Here is a 23,980-nt window from a genome sequence, read left to right on the forward strand (position 1 = left end):
ATGGTGCCATGAAGATGCCTGTAATCCCTCTAGATTAGGCATCTCCAAACTCGACCCTCCAGATGTTTTGGGACCACAACTCCCATTATCACTAGCTAACAGGACCAGTGGTCAGGGATGATGGGAATTGTAGTTCCAAAACAGCAGGAGGGCCGAGTTTGGGGATGCCTGCTCTAGGTGATTGCCTAGGCCTCTTTGTCTGGTCCTCAGGACCAGGCCTCACACCTCCTCTCTTCACAGCCCCTTGCTGGTCCTGCCATGCACCCCCCTTGAGCATTTTTTCCTGGATGGAACACATGGATATAGATTAGAGAGTGGTGTGTGAAAGTACAGTCATACCTCATGTTACATTTGGTTCATGTTACGTTCTTTCAGGTTACGTCCCGCGGCGATCTGGAAGTACCGGAAAGGGTTACTTCCAGGTTTCGCCAATCGCGTTTCGCGCATGTGCACAAGTACCAAATCACGCCACGCACCTGCACAGATACGGCGCTTCAAGTTGCTCTCTTTTCATGTTGTGAACGGGCCTCCGGAACGGATCCCATTCACAACCAGAGGTATCACTGTATGTAGAAACATGCCTATTGTACCAATTAAAATGAACATTAGTTGCTTCACTGACTTGCTTCTGGCCTTGCCAACCACCACTGGTATGTGGCCCCAGAAGGTTGCACAGAAAGAAATATAGTCCTCGAGTTGGAAAAAAGTGTTTAGTGTTGTTAGCCGCCCTGAGCCCGGCTTCGGCTGGGGAGGGCGGGATATAAATAAAATTTTTATTATTATTATTATTATTATTATTATTATTATTATTATTATTAAAAAAAATCCCCTCCCCTGATCATCATACAGCTAGGGAAGAAGACTTTAGCGTCAACCCTTTTTCACATGAATATATTGCTCTGCTGTGATCCAATCCATCCCCCCCCCCCAGGAATTACTCTACCACCACCACCAATCAGGTGCCCTATGTCAGTGTTTCCCAACCTTTTTTGGGCAAAGGCACACTTGTTTGATGAAAAAAATCTCGAGGCACACCACCATTACAGCCCCGTGACGTCAGCGCGCAGCGTCACGCCGGGAGGGACGCACGAAAGTGTAAGTTTCAATTTTTTCCCTCCCCCTTGCCGGGGAACCTCCAAGCTTTGGGGGTGGGGGGGGGGGGAGGAGGCAGCAAAGCGATGCAGGAAGGAGAGCGCGGCTTGGCTGGGTGAGCTTTGGCAGGGGCAGGGAATGAGAGCCGCGAGGCGGGCGCTGCGGACAGAGGCGCTGCCCGCCGAGCTCGCAGGCAGCCAGGCAGGCAGATGGCGAGAGCCCCTCGCTGGGCGGCCTCTCCTCGCCGCCGCCGCCCCGCCTCTCGCCGCCCGACTCACCCGCCTCCCTCCAGGCAACATCTCGCGGCACACCAGGCAACATCTCACGGCACACTAGTGTGCCGCGGAACAGTGGTTGGGAAACACTGCCCTATGTAAAGCAATCTACCTGGGGGACAGACTAAAGAGGGAGAAAAAGGACTGAAGTTATCTCATGTGAACAAAGCCTTAAGGACTTAAAGTGAACTTGACCATTTCAATTAGATACAGTTCATTTAGAACTGACCCACTTTGGCGCCTATCAGCTGAACAGTAACAAATGCTGGAGCCCTCAAGTTGATTACTGCACTTTTGTAAAAATGCCATAATAGGGTTAGAACATGATAAACTAAATGGGCAATGAAACAGCGACTCTTCTCGGATTGCTTAAGTTAGCAGTAGCCTTATTGTGCCTTATCAGTCCGAGAGATTCCCTTTAAGCAGTGTTCCCAGTCACTCTGCTATGCAGATTTCAGTTTCAGATTTCCTTAAATATTATTGGCTTGGGTTTAGCACCCTGCTACTGGTTGCATAACCACCAGACCATTCATCCAGCCAACTGTTCTGCTAAATATCTAAGTGAGACCCAGATCCTGGGCCCAAAACCTAATGGGTTCATGGGGCTGGACAGAATATAGGTGATACAAATGGTCATAGTGCATGTTAAGGTATGGAATTTTCTTCCACAAAATGCACGGCCACCAACTTAAAAGGAGGCTAGACAAAATTACAGAGAATAAAGCTATCAATGGCTCATAGTCATGGTGGCTGGGCACTGCTTCCAATATTAAAGCAGTCTGCCTCTGAATATCAATTACTGGGGAGCACGTGGAAAGAGGCCTCAGATTGGCAGAGTTTGCCGTAGGCATTTGGTTGGCCACTGTGGGAAACTGGATCCTGCACTAGAGACACCCTTTCTTTGATCCAGTAGGGATTTTCTTCCATCATTATTCTGATGTAGTGTAACCCTCAATGCAAACCCTCTTTTGCAGGCTCAAACCACCACCACACTTAAAAAGAAGAAGAAAATATGTTAGTTTGGGATGCAGTGTATGCATATTACTGCACAGGTTTCAAAACAGTGCAATATTAATACTGACTGCAGCATCCTGAAGAATATGCCTTTACTTGTTAAATCCTCACCTGACTCATCATTAGTCCAGAAAGTTCTCTGATCAGGTTGAGCCAACAGATCTTCTTTACTGTAAAGTTCTTTCACCTATAAAGCAGAAGGAACAAAACGTATCTTGAAACATCTGAAACATTTTTCTACTCCAAAGAAACCTTTTAAATACACAGGTGTATTGTATACAGGTGTATTGTATACAGTTGTGCATTGAAGTGTGGACCCTCTATTTTGTGATATAGTTTCTATGTAAAGTTTATGAGATTTCTTCACACAGTGTTGAGGGAGAATCTTATCTCAGCCCTGTCAGTCAGACTGCCTGCCCATACCCAGCTGGTCTCCTTCTGGCAAAGGAAAATTCTCGTTAGTTGTTCAGGGAGGAAAAGTGTAAACGAAAGACTTACGGTAGTTGTGGTCATTATAAAAAAAGGTAAAGGTACCCCTGCCCGTACGGGCCAGTCTTGACAGACTCTAGGGTTGTGTGCTCATCTCACTCTAGAGGCCGGGAGCCAGCGCTGTCCGCAGACACTTCCGGGTCATGTGGCCAGCGTGACAAAGCTGCTCTGGCGAGCCAGAGCCGCACACAGAAACGCCGTTTACCTTCCCGCTAGTAAGCGGTCCTTATTTATCTACTTGCACCCGGGGGTGCTTTTGAACTGCTAGATTGGCAGGCGCTGGGACCGAGCAACGGGAGCGCACCCCGCCGCAGGGATTCAAACCGCCGACCATGCGATCGGTAAGTCCTAGGCCAGGGGTCTGCAACCTTTAAGACAAAAAGAGCCACTTGGACCCGTTTCCGAAGAAAAAACAACTGGGAGCCGCAAAACTCGTCATTATAAAAATAACTTTTATGTCACTTTTTTAATTATTTCTTTGTTTGACCCCTCAGAATTACTCCTCCTCATAGAAATAAACGTTAAATTAACAAGTTACCTTTTTGTGTGTGTGTGTTCTTCACTCCCCTTCAAAACAGTGACGAGCGTACATGCCCCTTACAATGTAGCGGGCGGGCGGGAAGGTGACGTTGGGATGGTGCGTGACTAACGCACGCACCGCCCCCATGCGACGCCACAGCCAGTACAGCGCCCGCCACAGTGGGGAGTGTTGGGGCGCACAATGCGCCTCCTCCCCTCACTAGTATCCGCCCCGAAGCCGCGGCAAAGGTGTAAAAGAGCCACATGCAGCTCCGGAGCTGCGGGTTGCAGACCCCTGTCCTAGGCGCTGAGGTTTTACCCACAGCGCCACCCGCGTCCTGGTCATTATACACATCACCAAAAATAGGATCATAACAGGGACACAGATTTGCATTAAGTGTGCATATGCTCCTTCTATGTATAAATGCAAATGTAGAAATGATTTATACAATTTAAATAGCAATCTGGTAAATCTTGCCATGGCAGGGAAGGCTAGGAAAATGTGTGCCTGCTTAATCTGCAACCCAGGTGCTAACAACTGATGGGCAACCTCAAGGCCTCTGCTCTCACTTCTTGTGGCTCCTTATCATTAAGTCAGACTTGGACCAAACAGCTATTCAAACAAAAGGACTAGCTTTGGATGGTCTTCAAATAGAGGAGTATAAAGTAGGTCACATCCCCCACCCCACCACAGTGATGACTGAGGGGAGAGAAGCCCCTTCTTTCCCCACGAGTATTGCTGCTGTGTGGTGGTGAAGTAGAGTTTATCTGACACCCTCAGAAGGTGTACCTGCACTCTGCTCTGAAGAGGTGGGACAGTGTAGTCTGGTTCCCAGAGACAAGTGTATACACACATAAAACTTAAGAGTTTTTTTGGGGGGGACCTAAACCTATTTACCTGCATCTGGAAATTCCCTGTGTCAGATTATATGCAAATTTGTGGAAGATAGATCTAGATCTAGATATACTGACATCTTCTAAATACCAAGGCTAGGAAAGCACATGGACGAAAAGTACTGTTAAATTACAATGGTGTAAAATTGGACATAAATATTGTTTATATCAATATATATATTGATATCAATATATATCAATCAACCTCCAGATGGGAAGCATATTTATGTGCTTTCAGGACATGAAACCAAACACTCTCAGCATCACCACTCTTTCTGTGGACAGTACATGAATTTCATAAATAGTGAGGAAATATTTTGTCCAGTGGTCTACTTATGACTAGGTTGAAAAAAGGCATTGATTCACGAATGCTAACTCTTCCCCCACCACATTCTGCCCCCAAACAAGAAAATGACCATGGAATGCTTTTCTTCCATCCCAATAACTGAAGACCATATGAACTGGCTGGAAGTCTTGTCCTCTTGAACTTGCCCATTAGTTGCATTTATTGCTCTTTCGATTTTTGTTCCTTGAAAAGTTTTGCTCCAGAAAACATGAGCTTTCTGCATGCCTTCTTCGTGCACTCAAATGGCATTTCCCAATGTACCTGCTTAGATTTCTCTTGATATTGCTTAGACTAAGTCAATTTGGACAATCAGACAAATTGCTTAATAGGAATGGCTGGGTCTTTTCGTCTCTTTGATTGTTTGGCACACTTAAGCGTTCGCAGATAACTACTGAAAGTAGTCAAATATTTTAAAACACCAGTTAAGACAATGGGCGATCAGGAGACAAAAGCCCTGTGCAGTCTATCGTATCATTACACACTGAACTCGGAGTCTCCAGTTTCCCAGGTATGTTGCACTTTGACCCACAAAAATAGAACACAGGAGCTTAAGTATTCATTTGATCGGCCTTAATGATTCTTACCTAAGGAATAAGAAATGTTTGGCAGAATACAGTGACTCATGGAAAATTCTTACCAGTTCCATACCAGTACTTATATTTTATATTGGATTTAAAATTATAGGGCATTTTGCTGCCAGAAGCTTCCCCAAAGAAGCTTACAACCAGTGTCTTTGAGACAGGAGTGTGACTCTGTCCTGCCATGTGATGCCCTAAACCTTTCTGACACAGGGCATGTGGAAGGCATTGAGGCATTGCTCCTGGTGGTTGTAAGTTGCCCACATCACACTACCATAAAGCAGCATGCTCAACACACCAGCCTGGTAGACCTTCATCTTGGTATTGGTCATTAGCATCACATTCTCCCATAGTCTTTCAGAGAGGTGAGTCATTGCCATAGCTGCCTTGCCAATACTATTGTACAACTCAACATCAATGGAGAGGTTATGAGTTATGGTGGAGCTCAGGGAGACAAAATCATGTACATCTCAAGCATGTGGTCATAATCAGTGCAGATGTGTGGGGTGCTGGCAGTGTCGTGACCCAGGATGTTGGGCTTTGTCAGGCTGACTTTAAGAACAGAAGGAAAATGTGCTCTGGCCCAATCCATCAACTGGAAGCAGGACTGGCCCTACCTTTAGGCAGTGTGAACAGGGCACCTTGGGCAACAGATGCTGAGGGATAGGGAGCAGTTGTGAGGTGTTGGAGGACAGAGCTGCTTTGTGGCATCAAAGTTAGCCTGCTGCCTTCAGATGTCCCATCCTTAGGGCCAGATTGAAGGGCTCTTTGAAGAAGACTTGGAAATTATGCACCATCACTTCCGATCTCACATACTTAACCAGGAGGGCCAGTGCCAACCATGTAATGGCTGAACACTGACCAAGGGAGTGAGGGACATGGGTATGTGAGAGTGTGTGCCACAACACCACCCAATGTCTGAAATCTTTTCCACAGCATGTCTACCAAAACCTGATTTTACTCTACTTGCATTGTGTGTGACCGTAGTGGTACTTTCTCAGGGGAAGAAACCCCCACCCTGATATTATTAGAAGCCAGCACCACATTTCTACATGGCTGCAGCCTATTCAGGGATGCCAACATGTTTAGCCATCAGCATCAGATGCTGCCAGGAACATTTTCAGCTCTGCTTCCAAATATGCATCCTTAATAGATGGAAGAGGTTGTTGTTGTTGTTGCTGTTGTGAAATGGGGATCCTGTGGCTCTTTGGATGTTGTTGGGTTCCAGCTCCCATGCTGGCTGGGACTGATGGAAATTGGGAGTCTAGCAACAACGGGAAGGCCACAGGTTCCCCACCCCTACACTACAGACTGAGGAATAGACATCTGAAGGACAATTTTTGGTCAACCATGTAGATACAAGCCCTGGGCCCTGACTGGAGGGGGAAATGTTTTTGTAGGGATTTCTGCTTGGTTAAGTAGCATGCTTCTGAATGTCAGTCGCTGGGAATCATAGGTGGGGAAAATGCTATTGTATTCAGATCCTGCCTGCAGCCTTCCCATAGGCTAGAATCATAGAATTGTAGAGTTGGATTGGACCCTGATGAATTGGAAAGCTCTGATCTAATTCAACCCCTTGCAGTGCAGGAATATGCAGCTGTCCCATATGGGGCTCAAACCTGCAAAACTTAGCGTTATCAGCACCAAGCTGTAACCAACTGAGCTACATCTGGTTGACTACTGTCAGCACAGGATGCTGGTCTAGATGGGTGTTTGGCCTGGTCCAGCAGGGCTCTCTTGATGTTCTTAGTGACCAAGTAATACTGGTTACGGAGTCTTTGAATGAGTTGAAATGACCTATCATATTGAGTCAGCGCTAGTTCTTGTATAGATAAGTCTTTAATCACTCCCTGAGTACTATCATAAAGCTAACTGTTCAGATTGTTTGTACATAATGTTTGCATTAAGGTCATCCGATGAGCCATTCTCTGAGTTCCGTCTGTAGAAAATATGTTTTATGGATTCACTGAGGGCATTTGCAGTGATTGTTGCCCAGTTTTGGAATGGCCTCCCAAAGGTAAAAGACTGGTGCTGACACGGGACTCTTTTTGGCAACACGTTAAGATGTTTTTATTTGCCCAGGCGTTTCATTTTGAGTACAGTGGGGCAATCACTGATGGGTAAACTATGTTATCTTTTCAAAAATCCTGGCAAAGATAAGACTATTGCAAAGTGGGAGTCTCCTTAGCGAGTTCACATGCACTGGGATTTTCCACTGAGATAACTTCCTTGAGTTAAATGACTTCCATTTGAAAAGGACAATGTCCATGCAAGTGTATAGGCAGCAGGCCCCAGGCAGGTGTACAGATAAAACAGCACAGGAGCTTTTGCACAGCTGTTGCATGTGCTAATCAAACCTGTGGAAAAGTTTCTAAAAGTTACTTGCTAGGGCTGAAAAAGTTAAGGTCACATTCAAAGGTCATTCTGAGCTGCAGGTCTCGCTAAGCCCAATTAAGCCCATATAGACGAAGCTGTGTGCCGACTGCACCACGCCAGGGCTGGCATAATTTAGGAACTACTTTGGACAGGAGTCAAGGAAATAAGGGGACTTTGGATCCTGCAAAGCCTTGGCTGCCCCAACGTACCCCATTTTGGAACCCCACCAGAGAGCATTCTGCTGCAGAGCGTTCTGCGGGTGTACAGGGGGTGGGGTCCAGCAATGAAAGTGCTGCTCTGCTGGTAGACCTCCCTCTCTGCCAGTTGAGTAGCACACACCTTGTTTCCTGCAGGCTCTATGATGGCCTTGGGCTAACTTTAGCATCGCTCCACAATTTGCATAGTGATTGACGAATGACAGAAGTACTTAATGATCGGAGGCATGATATCACTCAGTTTTCCACCATATTACATAGAAGCACTCCATTGTCAGTTGCTTTCCCAAAACGTAACACTTTAGTCTTCGAAAAATCCAGGCGTGCGAAAAAGTTTGAATGGAGTTAAGAGAATCTACATCTCACGAGTCAGAAGAACAATGGGGAGCCTTATTCTAGCCATATATTTGCAGAGTGGCATTGTTCAACCTTTCTCTGGCTAATGAGATGTAAGCATGCAGTGGCCAGGAAAAGCTTTTGAACAATCTTTCTGTTAGGCTTAGGATATTTGGCTTCTGTAAATGATGCTCTGTATTGTTGCAGGCCACCCCAATATCTGTGAAGTGGTAGCAAGATTCCAGGGGGTTCCAGGTGCTCACCCAGAGGTTGTGTTTCTGCTGGGAAAATCGAGGCACAGTAGAAAGTAGTGTCTTTAAGAAATATGGTTTATTTTACACATATCTACACCTAAAACCTTCAGTGGAGGGGGTGAAGAACATTACACCCCAAGAGTATCCCTCATTACTCCTTTCATAGCTTCAGCAAGCTTGGGTCCAAAAAAACATCCAGTCTTGGTCCCTGCTCTCTCTTTGCAGCATCCTCCAGTCAGTACTGCATGGAGTTCTCTCTTTTGTTCCCCTCCTTCCTCCCAGAACACCTTGCCAAAATGCAACACCCCCTCCTTCTGCTTGCCCCCCTTCTCCAGACCTCTCTCTCTCTTTTTAGAAGGACCACATTTTTTATGTGCTACATCACATTCACATTACCATAGACTCAAGCATCTTCATTTGATGGCTATCAACACCTTTGTCATGCTTAATGACAACCCAGGCTATACCCTGAAAAACAAGCTTAGCCTGCATTTTTACACTGCTAAGCTGTCTCTCACTCCTCCCCACCCCCACCCCTGGGAAGACCCCAAGCATTTAGTAATTTCTAGCATTCAGTAATTTCTAACATTCACAAACTTTTTAGAATTATGGGCGCTTTTGTACCCCCAAACTCTAGTATCCCAAATCTGTAATAGTACTAGTATGGGTATAACTCCTTACAGCCTCCAGAATTTCACAGATGAATGCAGGGACACTTCTAGGATGCTTATTCTTACACCAAGGTCCAAGGATCATGGCCTGAGGGCCCTGGCACTTTGTTACACACTACCGAAAGTTCTTGTCTGCATTCTGTATTTATTTACTCTGCAATGACTGGTCCTATAATATGCTGATCAGCTCAAATTGATCCTCAACAGCAGTAGCATGTGAAATGTCATGGAGTGGAATCCAGTGTTGCACCCTTCCAGTCCTTGCACAACTTAACTAGAATGCCATACCAGTGACTCTTCATTTCTTAAAACCTCTCAACAGAAAACAGATCACAATCTCATGTAACTTTGGCATGTTGACATTTTGACATTAAATGTCAAAAAGAATTGCCTTGTGCAACTCAGAAACACATTTCTGATACAATAAGAGGCACACGAAAAGCACTCCCTCCTTCAAACTAATGCTTCCTAACATGTTTCTTTTGTTCATGCTTAATAATTAAATTATTAAGAACCTGGCCAAGGGCACAGTTTTGTGAACAGAGAATGGTCATTTAAATTGCTGTGTGTTGAGCATAACATAGACCTCTTTTCAAATCATGAATGTGTCACTAGTGGCAGAGCATATGCCCGCTCTGCCCAGGGCGGGCGCGCTCCCGAGGGGGGTGTAGCGCAGAGGGTGCCCTGCCAGGCATGGGATAGCCGCTCAGGTGCCCGGAGCAGCATGCAGGCCCTGCAGCTGGGGGCAGAGCGAGCCACCCATGACGGACATTCGGTGCGCCGCCCACCTGCGACTCCCAAGCCTCCCCCAAGCTGTCAAAACTAAGAGGGAAGGGGGGAATGCTGATGGCAAAGCGGCGCAGCTCCTCCCTTACCCCGACGGCTTGGGAGTCACGCTGAATGTTACCCCCCCCCTCAGTGAGATCACCCGGGGCGGGTCTGCCCCTACCGCCCCCTTTCCTACTCCCCTGTGTGTCACAAACACTGGGTTTCTTGGATAGATCTGTTTTTGCTGGAAGAAAAGCAGCAGCTGAAGAATGCCAGCCCCCTTCTCCTGAGACCCTGGTCAGGAATTGTCGTTTGAGTCAAACATAGGCAATAGGAACAATAGTGCTATACTATCTCTTAGTTTCTGTCCTGATGGCCAACAACTTTCATTATAATGTTTAAAAGGTAAAGGTAAAGGGACCCCTGACCATTAGGTCCAGTTATGACCGACTCTGGGGTTGCGGCTCATCTCGCTTTATTGGCCGAAGGAGCCAGTGTACAGCTTCCGGGTCATGTGGCCAGCATGACTAAGCCGCTTCTGGTGAACCAGAGCAGCGCACGGAAACGCCGTTTACCTTCCTGCCGGAGCAGTACCTATTTATCTATTTGCACTTTGACGTCCTTTCGAACTGCTAGGTTGGCAGGAGCAGGGACTGAGCTCACCCCGTCACGGGGATTCGAACCGCCAACCTTCTGATTGGCAAGTCCTAGGCTCTGTGGTTTAACCCACAGCGCCACCCGCATCCCTTATTATAATGTTTAGCTAGATGTAAATCCAAATCAGCAAAGGTCCCTTGTAACTTTAATTAGAAGCTTTCTCCTTCATTAGTTTCAAACTCTCTCTCTCTCTCTCTCTCTCTCTCTCTCTCTCTCTGTGTGTGTGTGTGTTGGGTGATGCCCAACTACAGTAAGTCTCACACAGAGATGACCCACTGATATTAATGCGCTTCTCCAACTCCAGTGATTTCAATGGGTTTGCTTTTACTATGACTAACACTGGATACCACCCTGGGATATTAAACAATCACTCATCAAGGGCCCCATACAAATTCAGATTTAGAGTTTAGGAATGGATTTCCCTTAATTCCCACGTGCTTAAATTCGCCTTTCCGGATTAGTGCTGCCCTCTTTACTTTTCCACTTGGGAAGAGGCAGCAATCCAACCCATACCAGTGGTATTTGCTTTTGACTATGATGCCTCAGAACCCTTGAACAGATTCAAGTGGGATTTAATAATGCTTGAGTGCAGTCACTGCTGATTTGCATAGCAGGCGCCTGACCTATCATGTCTCAGATCTGAGTCATACTAAAGATTTGCCAGCTTTCCTTGGAATGACATTTGTTCTGTCATCAAGCATTGGGGAAGGGGAGGAGAGGGGGAAAGAGGAGGAGCACCAGCTGCGTGCCGCACAGTTTGATGGTGTTCATTGGAATTACATATAATTTTAGCCTGCCCATTTGCTGGCTCTCCTTCCCCATGCCTCATTTTAAAACTCTTTGTGTTCAGTTCTTCTGACGCATCTAAATAACTTTCGTAATAACCCTATATCAAACCATTACGAAACCATGGGAGCAGATATGGTATTTCAATTTAATAATCAGAACAAACATCCTGCTCTCACAGAAGATCCTCTCTCTAAACTACTCAGATTTTGCAATAAAACCTCCTTATCTTCTTCTTAGGAATGATAAGGCACTAGAATGGCAGAAAGACTGGGCATAGTAATATACCTGCTATCTCTGTACTGTATTTGCTGCTCTGTCCAAGTAGGTACTTAGCTTGGGCAGCCTAATGGATCCACTGATGCTTTTGAAGAAGCAATGGCCAAAAACTCGTTTAAAAAATCAATTATATCTGATATCTCAGATATGTCACTTTCTGGATAGCCAAGACTTCTTAACAGTTATCTGTGCTTTGTTACACCAAGGACTGGCTACTGTCATGCATTCTGCATGGGGCGGCCCTTGAAGATGAATCACATGGTGCAACTAACGCAGGTTGCCACATTAGCAGCCAAGAGCATATTCAGCTGTTCTTGTGCCAGCTGGGCATTGGGCCTCTGGGTTAAATTTAAAATGCTGGTTCTTAGTTTTTCAGAACATTTGTCAGAACATGTGTGTACTCGGAAGTGGGATACATATGTTCAGAGGAAGTGCCTCAATAAAATTTAAAGAGCCTAAGACCTTGCAGACTGCATATGCTCATAAAATGTAGGCCAGAGCTTTCCAAGCTGTGTGTTGAGACACGTTAGTGTGTTGGCTGCATGTGTCGTGCAAATGTTCCCTGCACTCCTCCAGGGCTGGAAAGGGGTTAGTTCAATCTCTGGTTTGCTAGGAAAACTTAATTACAGTGGTACCTCAGGTTACATACGCTTCAGGTTACGTACGCTTCAGGTTACAGACTCCACTAACCCAGAAATAGTGCTTCAGGTTAAGAACTTTGCTTCAGAATGAGAACAGAAATCACATGGTGGTGGCGTGGCGGCAGCAGCTAAAGTGGTACCTCAGGTTAAGAACAGTTTCAGGTTAAGAACGGACCTCCGGAACGAATTAAGTTCTTAACCTGAGGTACCACTATAATACAATATTTATATTGCCAGTCAACCTAGTCATTGAGAAGTGACTGTTTAGGAAATGGGCCAAAGCTATGGCTTCCATTTCAGAATTTTGGCTCACAATTTGAGGGATGATTTTGGTTTTTGCTAACTCACATAAACCAAACACTTTGCAAACCAGCTGCTGTTGGATTTTAAAATGAGGGGTGCTGAAATACCCATGCTCTAATTGCTCCCAAATGTAGATTTAGTTATTTTTAAAAACTGATTTTGGGTTTTAAGACTGGATGACATGTGTATAAATAGTCAAAATTTTTATTAGCCTCCATAAGCTCTACCTGGTCACTCATCATGCCAACCGTATGAAGATAAAGTGGACAAAGATCAGACAATGGCTTCAGAAGCTGCTGCTTTCGTGCGTCTTAGCTACATTTGTCCATCCACTGTGAGGTTTCATGTGAATGCTTACATAATGCAGCCCCCCCATTAACCGTTCTTAGAGCCACTTTGAGAGGGGGCAACCGAGAGCAGGAAAAACAGTGGGTGGCCTCACGACTCCTCCCTCGCTCTCAGTGGCCTCTGCCTGAAGCAGCTTTTCAACCTCACAAAAGGGCAATCAGGCCACAGTTACAAGCATCTGTAGGCAGGGCCAGTTCAAGATCTCTTGGTGCCTGAAGCAAAGGGCAAGATGCCATCTCCTCCATTCCTGATACAGAAGCTGATCAGATGGGCACTTGGAGCTGACTTCAATGCTGGTTGAAGGGCCAGTATCATTCACTGCTCCTGCACAGCAGCAGATACTGGTGTGGGGCACTGCTGCCTGCTCACCTGGCTCACCTGGCCTCTGCTCAGAGGGGGAGAGGTGAGGCTGGCATGCTGCAAATGCACACCAGCAGAGCCAATCCATTATTGCCTCTGGCCTACCCATGAGGTGGAGTGAGGCAGCCACCTCAGGCATGGGGAAGTATCCCCACAGGTGCCCCACCTGCCCCTACCACTGCTGGAAAAGTGAGGAAAAGTGGCAGCTTCTGGCTAGATCTCTCAGAACTGTTATGAGGTCTCACTGGAAGCCTCCACAGCTGCTTGACCCCAGTAAGGAAGGCTTTGGTGGAATAGCAGTAGCGGGGATGGTGCCTCATGTCACCTCAGGCAGCAAAAAGGGATGTGCTGCTCCGGTCTGCCAGTGCATTAGCACAGGGGTAGGAAACCTAAGGCCCGTGGGCTGGATGCAGCCCAGTCGCCTTCTCAATCCAACCCAGGAATCAGCATGTTTCTACAGGAGTAGAATGTGTGCTTTTAATTAAAATGCATCTCTGGGTTATTTGTGGGACATAGAAATGAGTTCATTCCCTCCCAAAAAATATAGTCCAGCCCCGCACATGGTCTGGGGGATGGTGGACCGGCCCATGGCTGAAAAAGGTTGCTGACCCCTGCAATAGTACCATACCACCTGCACCACTGCCTCCCGCCTTCCCCTCTGCCTCTGGGTTGGCAGCAGTGATGCAACCAAATGAAGGCCAGGTGAGAAGTGTCTCCACGCCATGTCATCCATTACTGTTCCCGAGGGCCCCAAGTCTAGCTTAGGAGGTGCAGGGCAGGCTGCATGTCCAGTCCCCAACCCTCAGTACCTGAAATGCTGTTTGTATGTAAGGTCATCAGCTATGTCAATCTCCATTGGACCCACAAGAGGCCCCGTGATATCACAGCAGACCTCTTGAAAGTGATTGAGTTGCCCAACAGACATAGGCTCAACTTTTCGGAAGCCCCAGCCTGAGACACCACAGATAGCTTTGGACCACATAGCTGACAGATCTGGGGCAACAAGGAAGCATTTGGTCCAACATTCATCTATAGGCAACTTTGGGCTAAGTCCAAAAATATGATTGGGTACTTACGAATGCTGCTTTTAAACGACACCTTACCAAACAGTGGCACATGAGTAGAGGGTTGGAGCAGCAGCGATACCCTTTCCAAAGCAGTCATGCTACATTCACTGGGGCAGGGAAGGGGTGAGGGCATTAGCAAGATCACCCAACATGGCATTTTTGGCCTTACCCCCCACACCTCTGCCCCAATATTGGCAGCACTGCCACTGAGAGGGCACTGCTGCTGCACTGACTCCTCACCTGCTGCTGCTACTGCACCTTACAGGTGTTAATAAGTTGCACCAATTAAAGTTGCAATCCTAATCATCCTTACTAGGGAACAAATGAACATAGTGGGACTTATACTTTCTAGCAAACATGAACAGGGTTGTACTATGAGAGTCTTTTTGACAGACGATAACAGATTTATCTTGTTTATTGGGTAAGAGAAATGTTTGATGTATCAGAAAAATATTTGGAATTCGTTATTTTTGAAGTCTTTAGGTCAAATAATCTAAAAACAGAACTAAAACACAACACACTTGGTTTTCTTTTTTCTCCTGCCAACATCATTTAAAACTGCTCTACTTTTACTAATATTTCTGTGGTGGGTGACAAAGCAAATCAATAAATCAATACAGCACAACTATGCCAGAGAAAATCTTATTGAAGGGCTTATGTGTTTTCCATGTTAATCCAAGAGTTGCACAGCCAGATTTGAGAGAGAGAGGGGGGCGGGCGGGGGGGATATTCATCTAAAAGCAAAACTGGTATTCAAACTTGTTGTGCCAGCTCTTTTAAAGCTAGGTTATTTTCAGTTGCCCTTGTTATGTAATGTGTGCTTGGCTTTGTTTTGAAAGTTAAGGTTACAAGCGTCGAATGAGGCAGCACATGCTTTAATTGGCAATGTTCACATGGAATAAAATAGAAAAAAATCACAATCCTTTTAACCTAGTCAGAGGTGTGTCTGTTTGAGCACCTCCCACATTCCCAGTTCAGCGCTTGAGGGTTAAAAACTGCACATGAGAGCAAAAGCAAGGATGATGTATCAGAGAAGGCAAAACAATTTTAATTCAGGGAGGTGAATTATCTGTGCCAGAAATGCTGGTCTTGTGACCCTTCCTATCCAACAATGCACTCCAGATGGGCTGGACTTGAAACACAATTGTTCTGTAGCCGATGGCAAGAGATCAGAGTCATTGAAGCTGCAAGTTTGATTCCTGCAATGCTGCCTATTCAAACACAGCTCCAACACTTGCATTTATTTCGAATTTATACTCTGTCTTACAAGTAAGGTTGCCATATTTTGAAAAGCAAAAAAGAGGATGCTATGACAGCCATTCATAGCAAATAAACTCAATTTTTCTCAAATTTTACCCCTGAAAAAGAGGGTGTGTCCTGGAAAAGGAGGACACATGGCAACCCTACTTACAAGACAACCAGAAACCTCAGGACAATTTAACATGCACTTAGTGTACACTTACATGGACACTAATGTATGCCAATATTCAGAGTAAGTGATGAAAACTACAGAGGACCAATCCTACAGGGCCCTGACTGAATGCTCTGTTATGATCTCATTCGGCCATCCTTCATGTCCCCCACTTCTCAAGAATGGATTTGCCAGCACAGCAGATCTCAGGGACGCCCTCCTCACAAACGCACCCAGAAGTATGGGAGCCACTTTCCCCATGATGCAATCCTACACCACTGGGTAGTGTCTGTGAATTTCCAAACATATGGGCAAGGCTGATTGTTTAACTTTCCCATCCAGTTGTGCCTTTCCCTTGCCCCTTCACACACACTGTGGTTTTGGTGATCAATGCCATCCCTCCCTCCTGCCCTGAAAGGTGCCCATTTGGTGCAGAAGCGCCACAACATTAGTTGCACCGACACGCTTGCTTTTCTTGAGTCTGCACTTGCCGCTTTGGCGCAGGATTGTGCTTCGATGGCAGCAGCTGACATGCCTCTGGATGAGTGTGCAAATCCTTAACGTCGAAATACTAGTCCTTGGATGTCAAAGGCTCCCTGCCTGCTAATCTTTCATGAGCAAATCCTCTGGGTTGTCCTATGTGCATATCGTGCTATGTGTGCATGGTGCGCTTTAAAGTGACCTTTTCAAACTGTGTCAAGATTGTGGAATGGCATCTCCTCTTTGTGCTTTTTTTCCTGCTGAGGAAACATCTCTACATCTCTACGCTGCCTTTAGCAAAAGGAAAGAGGGGTGAAGAAAATCTCCATTCAGCTAAATCTTTTCCATATGAATGTGCAAATGTAATGGAAATCAGCTATTGAGGCCTTTTTTGTGCAGCAGGCTCCGACAGGCCTGAGTCTTAGAGCTAGCATAATAATTTACACAAGTGTCTTTTATTTCTTTAATTATTTGGTCCAAACTTCATATTTTAGGGGAAAGTCATCACTGGAACTCAGCTTCTGAAGAATAATTAGATTTTTATTATTATTATTATGGCCAACATTTTTATTCACCTATTGCTGTTTCTTTTTTAATGTGGAGCTATTACTGTTTTCAAGTACCTTTTTAAAAACTCCTATTATAACAAAACCAGGAGATTTGTAACCCTTCCGTGGCTTGAATGGTCCACAATGTGAATTTTGCTTTCTGAGAAACCTAGATTTGTTTGGCTGCCAAAATCCACAATGCAGAAGGAGATGCAATTTTAATAATCTGGCTGGGTTTGCTATATTGGAATCCTCTTTTTGCTGGGGTTGCTTCTGCTGCAGCATATTGCCTGCTAGCTTCTTATTAAACAGGGATTTGTTAAGGTTATTATACTGAATGCTACATTTCCTTTTTTTAAAAAACCTCAGAGCCGTTTATGTGGGGCTGTGGTTAGAATGTTGGACTAAGACTGCTGAGAGCCAGGTTCAAATTCCTACTCAGCTATGAAACTGACTGGGCAAAGTTGGGCCAGTCCACTCTCTCTCATCCTAACCTTCCTTCCTTCCTTTCTTCCTGGGTGGTTGTGAGGATAAATGGGGTATGTGTGTCACTATGTGGATTGCCTTTTGCTCCTTGGAGGAAAGGCAATATATAAATATAATAAATAAGCACATGGGAAAGTGGGTCTTCCAATGGCCTCCAGCAGGTCTTTACTATCAATCAAGCACTCCCAGTCAGTTCACCAAGTCAGTGTTAACAATTAATGGTGCTGTGAGGGCTGCCCGCGCCATATGCTTTTTCTGAATATTTAGACCAGTTTTATGATGGAAACCATTTGGCTGGCTCTGCCAAACACAGGGGGCACAGCTGTCTATGATGGAGGATTGCCATAAGGCCCCATGACATACCACAAAATTGCCAGGAAAATGACCCCGTGGAAGCAACAAAATAAGAGTGGGTGATAGGTGTCTTCAGTTCTCTCCATTAGAAACATTGGAAGCTGCCTTAAACCAGGTCCTAATATTTGTCGATCCAGTCCAGTATTGTCTACTCTGTCTGCAGCAGCTCTCCTGGACCTCAGACACCATTCACATCAGCCAATGACAATGGCACTGCTGTGTCAGAGGAGCCCTGACCTGACCACTGCCCTGCCCAGTCCAGTATGGACGCTGGCTTCAAGAGGGCTCGGCTCCACTGCACTGGCTGCTACTGATGCTAGGGATTGAACACAAGGTCTTCTCTATGACAGATAAGTACTCTACCACTGAAGTATGATCCCTTCCAAACTAATCCAACAATCCACACTTATTATTTCAATAATGGATGGTGACACAGGGGGCATTGCAAGGAGTTCGGCACCGTAGGTTGTATAGCCAATGTTCTTATTAGACAAATCCATGGAAGAGATATGGATATCAATAGCTACTAGTCATGGTGTTCTCCCTCCACTCTCAAGTCATATGCCTCTGTATACTAGTTGCTGAAAGTCATAAGTGAGGAGAGCTCTGGACCACTCAGGTCCTGCTTGTGGATTTCCAGTTGACCTGACTCAGTAGGGCCCTTAGGTTCTTACATTGTGCAGATGGAAGGCAACTTGCTCAACCAATCTTCCTGTTCCTCATTCTCCTGAAGACTCAAGCCTCCCCCCAAAAACCCTCCCCAGAGGAAGGCTCCAAACAATGAGGGCTCTGTCATATGGGTTTTCAGTGGAAAGAGGGAACTGTCAAACATTGAGCGGAGGGATCTTGCAGAAATGGAGCTGCTACTGGAGCAAGATCCTTTGGCCTGATTCCAAGTGATTTCCTCCTTGTCACTGCAGCTCCACACGGCACAGCCTCCACTGTTCAGGTGGGCTCCCAACCCCTTTGAATCAAAGGAGGGAGGAGGGAAGGGCAAGATGGGTTGCACTAGCTGTTTTCCACTCACCTAACCATTGGATACAGCCCCCTGCCTTTGTGCAAAGTCAACACATGCACAAAAGCTAGATGGGGCTTTTAGCTCACATCTCCTCTAGCTTATATCACTTCAGAGGGACCCCCATTTCACCCTTGAATGTATGAATTGCAGTCCTTTCCCCATAGAAAGCTAGGTGTAATATGTTCTTATCACAGCGGAGAACTGCACGTGGCGTGGGAAGCGAGGAAGAATTTTGCTTACTTTGCAGCTTCTGTGGTCTTCCCAGGAACACGACTCTGTGTCCTGTGGGACAATCCCTCTTGGAAAAGCGTGATCACTGAAGCACATCTGACATAACGGAGCCTCAATGTCAGGCTCCCCTTGAGGTATATGCATCACAGTGGACCCCGGGTATTTGAGGCTGCTGGCCTGATGTTTTTCCATGCTCACCATAGGGCTCTTAATCCATCTTCGTACCTGTAAACATAAAACAAATCCTCCATTTAACATCTGCCCTGCGGATTTTCTGACACAGGCTGTTTAATGCAAAGCACATGTGGATAATCAGATGGCGATGACTAACATTTGGACTGGGCTCAGAAGAAAATATATATATTAAAAAAACAGTCTGAAAGTCTGTTTGAGGGAGAATGCAAAAATCCACCCTACCCAGAACACTACAGAAACTTCATGCATTAAGAATAGACATACTGCAAGTGTTAAACGAGTCTCACTCTGCTCACAGAGTAACAACTTTTATGTTCAACTGCTATCTTAAATGGTCTCATTACTTCCCATTCTGTTGATAGTGCACCCCTGGCAGCAGTGATGGTCAGATTAGGAAGTGCCTGTTCTGCATCCTTGGTCTCCTCTCTGCCTTTTTGCTGTAGCTTTTTGTTCTGAGATCCCACACACAGGGTGTTCCAGTTTAAAAACTATATTGCATTTTCAAGACATCTCATCTCATTCACATTCTAATTTTGCAACCTGCAGGCCCTTGAACCAATGTTACCTTCACTCCAAATCTGCTTTATCCCTACCAAATGAATCAAAAGTTGCAGTGCTTCATTTTCCCCAGAGGAACAAATGGCAGTCACAAACTTACAAGGGAAGTTCAGGCTGAATGAGCACAGCAACTCTTCTCAGTAGACCTTGCCCCAATGAGGCAGTGGAGAAGACTGAAGGTTCTCACCTTCCCAGTTCCCTAAGTCTTTTTCTCCCCAGATCCTTCCCAAGCAGGAACCAGGGAACCAGGCAGAGGGCCTTCTCGGTAGTGGCACCTGCCCTGTGGAACTCCCTCCCACCAGATGTCAAGGAAATAAAAAACTACCTGACTTTTAGAAGGCAGCCCTGTTTAGGGAAGTTTTTAATATTCTGTTGGGAGATGCCCAGAGTGGCTGCGGAAACCCAGCCAGATGGGTGGGGTATAAATATTACTACTACTATTAACTTCATCTTGTCTTTCTTTGCTCTGCCCTCTTCACTAATCTTTGTGTTCTGGGAGACCAGGGGGGAGGCAAGCTGGTCACAGCAGGAGGGGGAGACTCCCTGGCTTCTTCAGCAGTTTGCCTCTTGGCCACACTCCTGTCCAGCCTCTGCTTCTGCCTCTGATTTTGGACTACTCACTGCCACAGACTCTTCCTGCTCACTAAACCCTTCTACCTCTTCAGCTTTCAACACCTCCTCCTCCCAGTCTTTTCCCTCTGTCCACTCATTGCTGTCCCACCACCAATCCCCTGGCTCTGTGCCTTCTTCCCTGGGGAATCTCCGAGGGGGTTCCCTGGATGGTGCCTCCCACCATTCCTGTGCACCCAGTCAGTCCATTATATCCTTGGAGGAAAAGGTGGGATATTAATGCAATAAGAGAAACACTTTGTTTCTCATAAAACAACTGTGGGTCTTTTGGGGAAGTGGGTTTGTTGTGCAAGATCTATTTCTATGCAAGCTGAATTTGCCCATATGTGACTGAACCTGCTTCCAAAATAGCAACAGTCAGGTTTCTGTTATCTTTCTGATTCAGAAGACCCTCTCCATTCAACTATTTAAAAAGCCCCTGAACTAAAAACAAAACAGAACATAGTGCACCGTCGACTGTATCTGTCAAGTGGGAGTAACTTTACCCTCTCTGACAGGGTTGCTCGGCTGATGAATGAGAAACGCACTGAATGATTGCAGTTACAGTAACACAGGATGGCTCAAAGATCTGTTGCTGCTTCCTGTGTTGTGTGTGGTGTAACCCAGCATAGAATTTGGGGTGGTTTGTTTGCATGTTCTGTATTAGATCCAGGCTCGTGCTCTGAATGGGGAAATTAACCATTTCATGAATCATCATTCCTGCCATAGCAGTGAGAGTGCAGCCTGGCATCCGGTAACCAAGGACACTGGTAAACAAACACAATGACTCTGATGAGTTGCTAAGTCTGAATTTTGTGCTGTTGTGTTGGTTTGTGGGGAAATCACACAAACATACCTCTCTATGGACACAAAAACAAATAAATAGACTCATCTTCTGGGGAAGGGGGAATATGCCTGTCATTTTCCTATGTTTCCTCTGCCTGTGTCTTTCACCCTCTCCAGGACTACTAGTTTCTGTTGATTAGTTTAAATTGTAACTCCTTTGATGTTTCTTTGAGGTCTCCATCCTTTTGTGTCCTTCAACAGTCCAGAACCCCTGCAGATGGGTCCATGATTCATATAATGTCTGTGCTTTTCCAACAAAGCACAAGATTTAAAACACGCACACTCACACACAGGGCAAAATGCCGAGTGAAATCATTTTTCCATGATGCAAAAACCAAATGTGTTTTTGATCTGTCTTCTTCTGTTTTTATAATTCCCACATTCCTTAATAGGGTACATGGTCTGTTCTTTTTAGTCTTGGTTTTTTGCCAGACTGTTTTTTTAAATATATATATTAAAAAAAGCTTTTCGTTTCAAGATTTTTAAATTTAATTTACTTATTTTAGTTTGGCAGGTCTTCATGGCATTCATTTTGCCAAAGATCATATAGTCTGAGATTATTTAGCACATCATAGATGTGAAATCATCAGTGTGTGTTTTGACCTATTTACCAGGGCTTGGTATCGTGACAAGAAACATTATATTTTCTTGGACAAACAGACAGTTTCTTTTTCAGCTCAGTCATGCTATCAAAGACACTGCATTAGGTGTATCTACGTCTATTTGGTTTTGCATGGATGGAGTGGATCTAAACTTTATTACATCTGCATCAAAAGCCGATGGAAACTTTCTCCTGGAAACATTTACTAGCCATACTCTTAATATGTTTTCACTATGGGTTTTGGCATTGGTAGAAAGATGTGAATTATTTGGAATGAGAACTTCTCAAATTTGACCATCAGAAGTCAAGCAAAGTCAAGAAAAAGTATGTGAATTATTTAGAATTAGAGCTTCTCAAATTTGACCATCAGAAGTTAAGCCAAGTCAGGACAATGTACATTTGAGCTCCTCACTTCAGTATAACTGCTTCCCTAAGCCCAGCAGCTATACACCCTTTGTTCCTGGCTTACTACAAAACCATGAGGAAACTATGATGAGATGAGTCAGAGAATAACTCCTGACTTCCTTAGCTAAGTGGGATAAGCTGGGATGCGATGAGTGATCCAGTGGGCAATGGAAGCAGTCATGGAGGCCCTTCAGAGAGCTGAAAAGAGGGATATAAATAACTCTTATAAATAAATACAGTGCTTTTGTCAGGCCCAGCATCCTTGGACAGCATACAGGGCACATGTTTCCAGGCAAGGGCCACCAGAACAGGCATTTACTGTAGGGCCACCAGGGATAGTCAAAGACATCTTGGCACCTGAGGCGAACCACAAAATGGTGCCTCCCTCAGCCAGAGAAGAAGGGGTAAGTGAACATCAGGAACAAGGGGGCAATAAAGATCTACATCAGGAGCAGGAGAGGGAGAGATTCACAGTGCCTTCTATTCATCAAGAAGACACTGTAGAAGTGAAATGGGGGAGGAGGCAGATTGGCCTCCAAGGAGAATGCTGCAGTGAGGGATACATTCCTTGGAGGTCAGATCTGCTGCCCCTGTGGATCCTGCCACCTGCTTCACCTTGCATCACTAGTGGCCCTCACTGCCACCCATAGGCGCCGACTCCATGGGGCTTGAGGGGGCCCGAGCCCCCTCAAAAATTCGTTTGGGGGGGCTCCGCCCCCCAATAATCTCCGGCGCCCCTCCAGCAGAGCGCCATCGCCGCCCCTCCCCCAGCCCAAAATGCACAGGGTCGGGCTGCATGCCTCCTGCCCTCCCTCCCGAGCAAAAGCTCCACCCACTTTATTTGCATATTCATGAGCTTATTTATTATTCATGAGCTTTCCCGGGCCCCCCCAATATTTTTTATAAGTCCGCGTCCCTGCTGCCACCACTTGATTCAGTTCCTCCATTCCAGCAGTGCAGCAGCCTGTCACTCACATCTAACTGACACCAGGAATTGTATTTTTTGGAAATATAAGATGGCACCTCTCTGACTCCAGTGGGGTGGAGGGAGCCTACCACATCCAGGCAGGCACATCCAGGAGAGTGAGTTGTGGTTGCAATACCACTAGGATGTCAAATGGCTGTGGACAGTGGCAGATTCAATGGCAATGGCTGGGTTTAGTGGTTAACTAGTATGTGGGTGGAAGCATTATTGCAATCTCTAGGGACCAGCTTGGATTTGCGTCTCTGTGTTTACTGTTGCAATTGAGCCACTGGATCCAAGAGAGATTTCAACCACCTGGTCTCCCAAGCAATAGCCTAGCAACTTACAAGAGGTGCTGGCTGCTGCCTTGCAGCCACAACGCTTCCTGTTGAGTGCTGCTGCTGAATTTTATTTTATTTTTAAAGCGCAGATCTGATACCAAAAGCTGAAGATGATTTAAGTACTGCAGGGGAGCAGAGTGAAAATAATGGATCCAGTTGTACTTCTGACAAGATGTGGACAGAGACATCTGCCATGGAGGAGGCTTAAGCCGTTCCACACCTGACAAGTACCCCCTACAAATATTTCCTGTGTCCAACTGACTAGTTTGGCTAGTTTTACAGCCAAACCTAGGGGCAGAAATGACTTGCCTTATACCAAGTGATACTATTAGTCCATCTAGCTCAGTATTGTCTACATTGACTGGCTGGAGCTTTCTAGGGTTTCTGATGGGAGTGGAATTGTTAACTAGTTTTAGCAGGTGTGTTGAGTCCTTGAAGCAACGAAGGGCCATAGCTCAATGGCAAAGCATCTGCTTTCCATGCAGAAGGTCCCAGGTTTGATGCCTTGCGTGTCCCAGTAGGTCTGAGAATGTCACCTTGTCTGAAAACTGAGAGTCCCACTGTCAGTGTAAACAATACTGAGCTGGATGGACCATTGGCCTGACTCACTGTAAGGCAACTTCCTGTGTTCCTAATAAAATGACCAAGAACATCTTTATTGCAGC

General features: G+C 45.7%; 1 protein-coding gene across 1 annotated transcript in view; it reads right to left on the minus strand.

Annotated features, from left to right (window-relative positions):
• SGK1 (serum/glucocorticoid regulated kinase 1) overlaps positions 1–23,980 on the minus strand; it is a 74,570-nt gene that overhangs the window by 23,759 nt on the left and 26,831 nt on the right. The window contains exons 2-3 of the mRNA XM_081187724.1: positions 18,806–19,021; positions 2,493–2,568 (exon numbers count right to left, since the gene is read on the minus strand). Coding sequence (XP_081043850.1) covers positions 2,493–2,568; positions 18,806–19,021 — 292 coding nt within the window. The remainder of the gene's footprint in view (positions 1–2,492; positions 2,569–18,805; positions 19,022–23,980) is intronic.

Source organism: Podarcis bocagei, assembly GCF_964188305.1.
Source record: "Podarcis bocagei genome assembly, chromosome: 3".
NCBI lineage: Eukaryota > Metazoa > Chordata > Lepidosauria > Squamata > Lacertidae > Podarcis > Podarcis bocagei.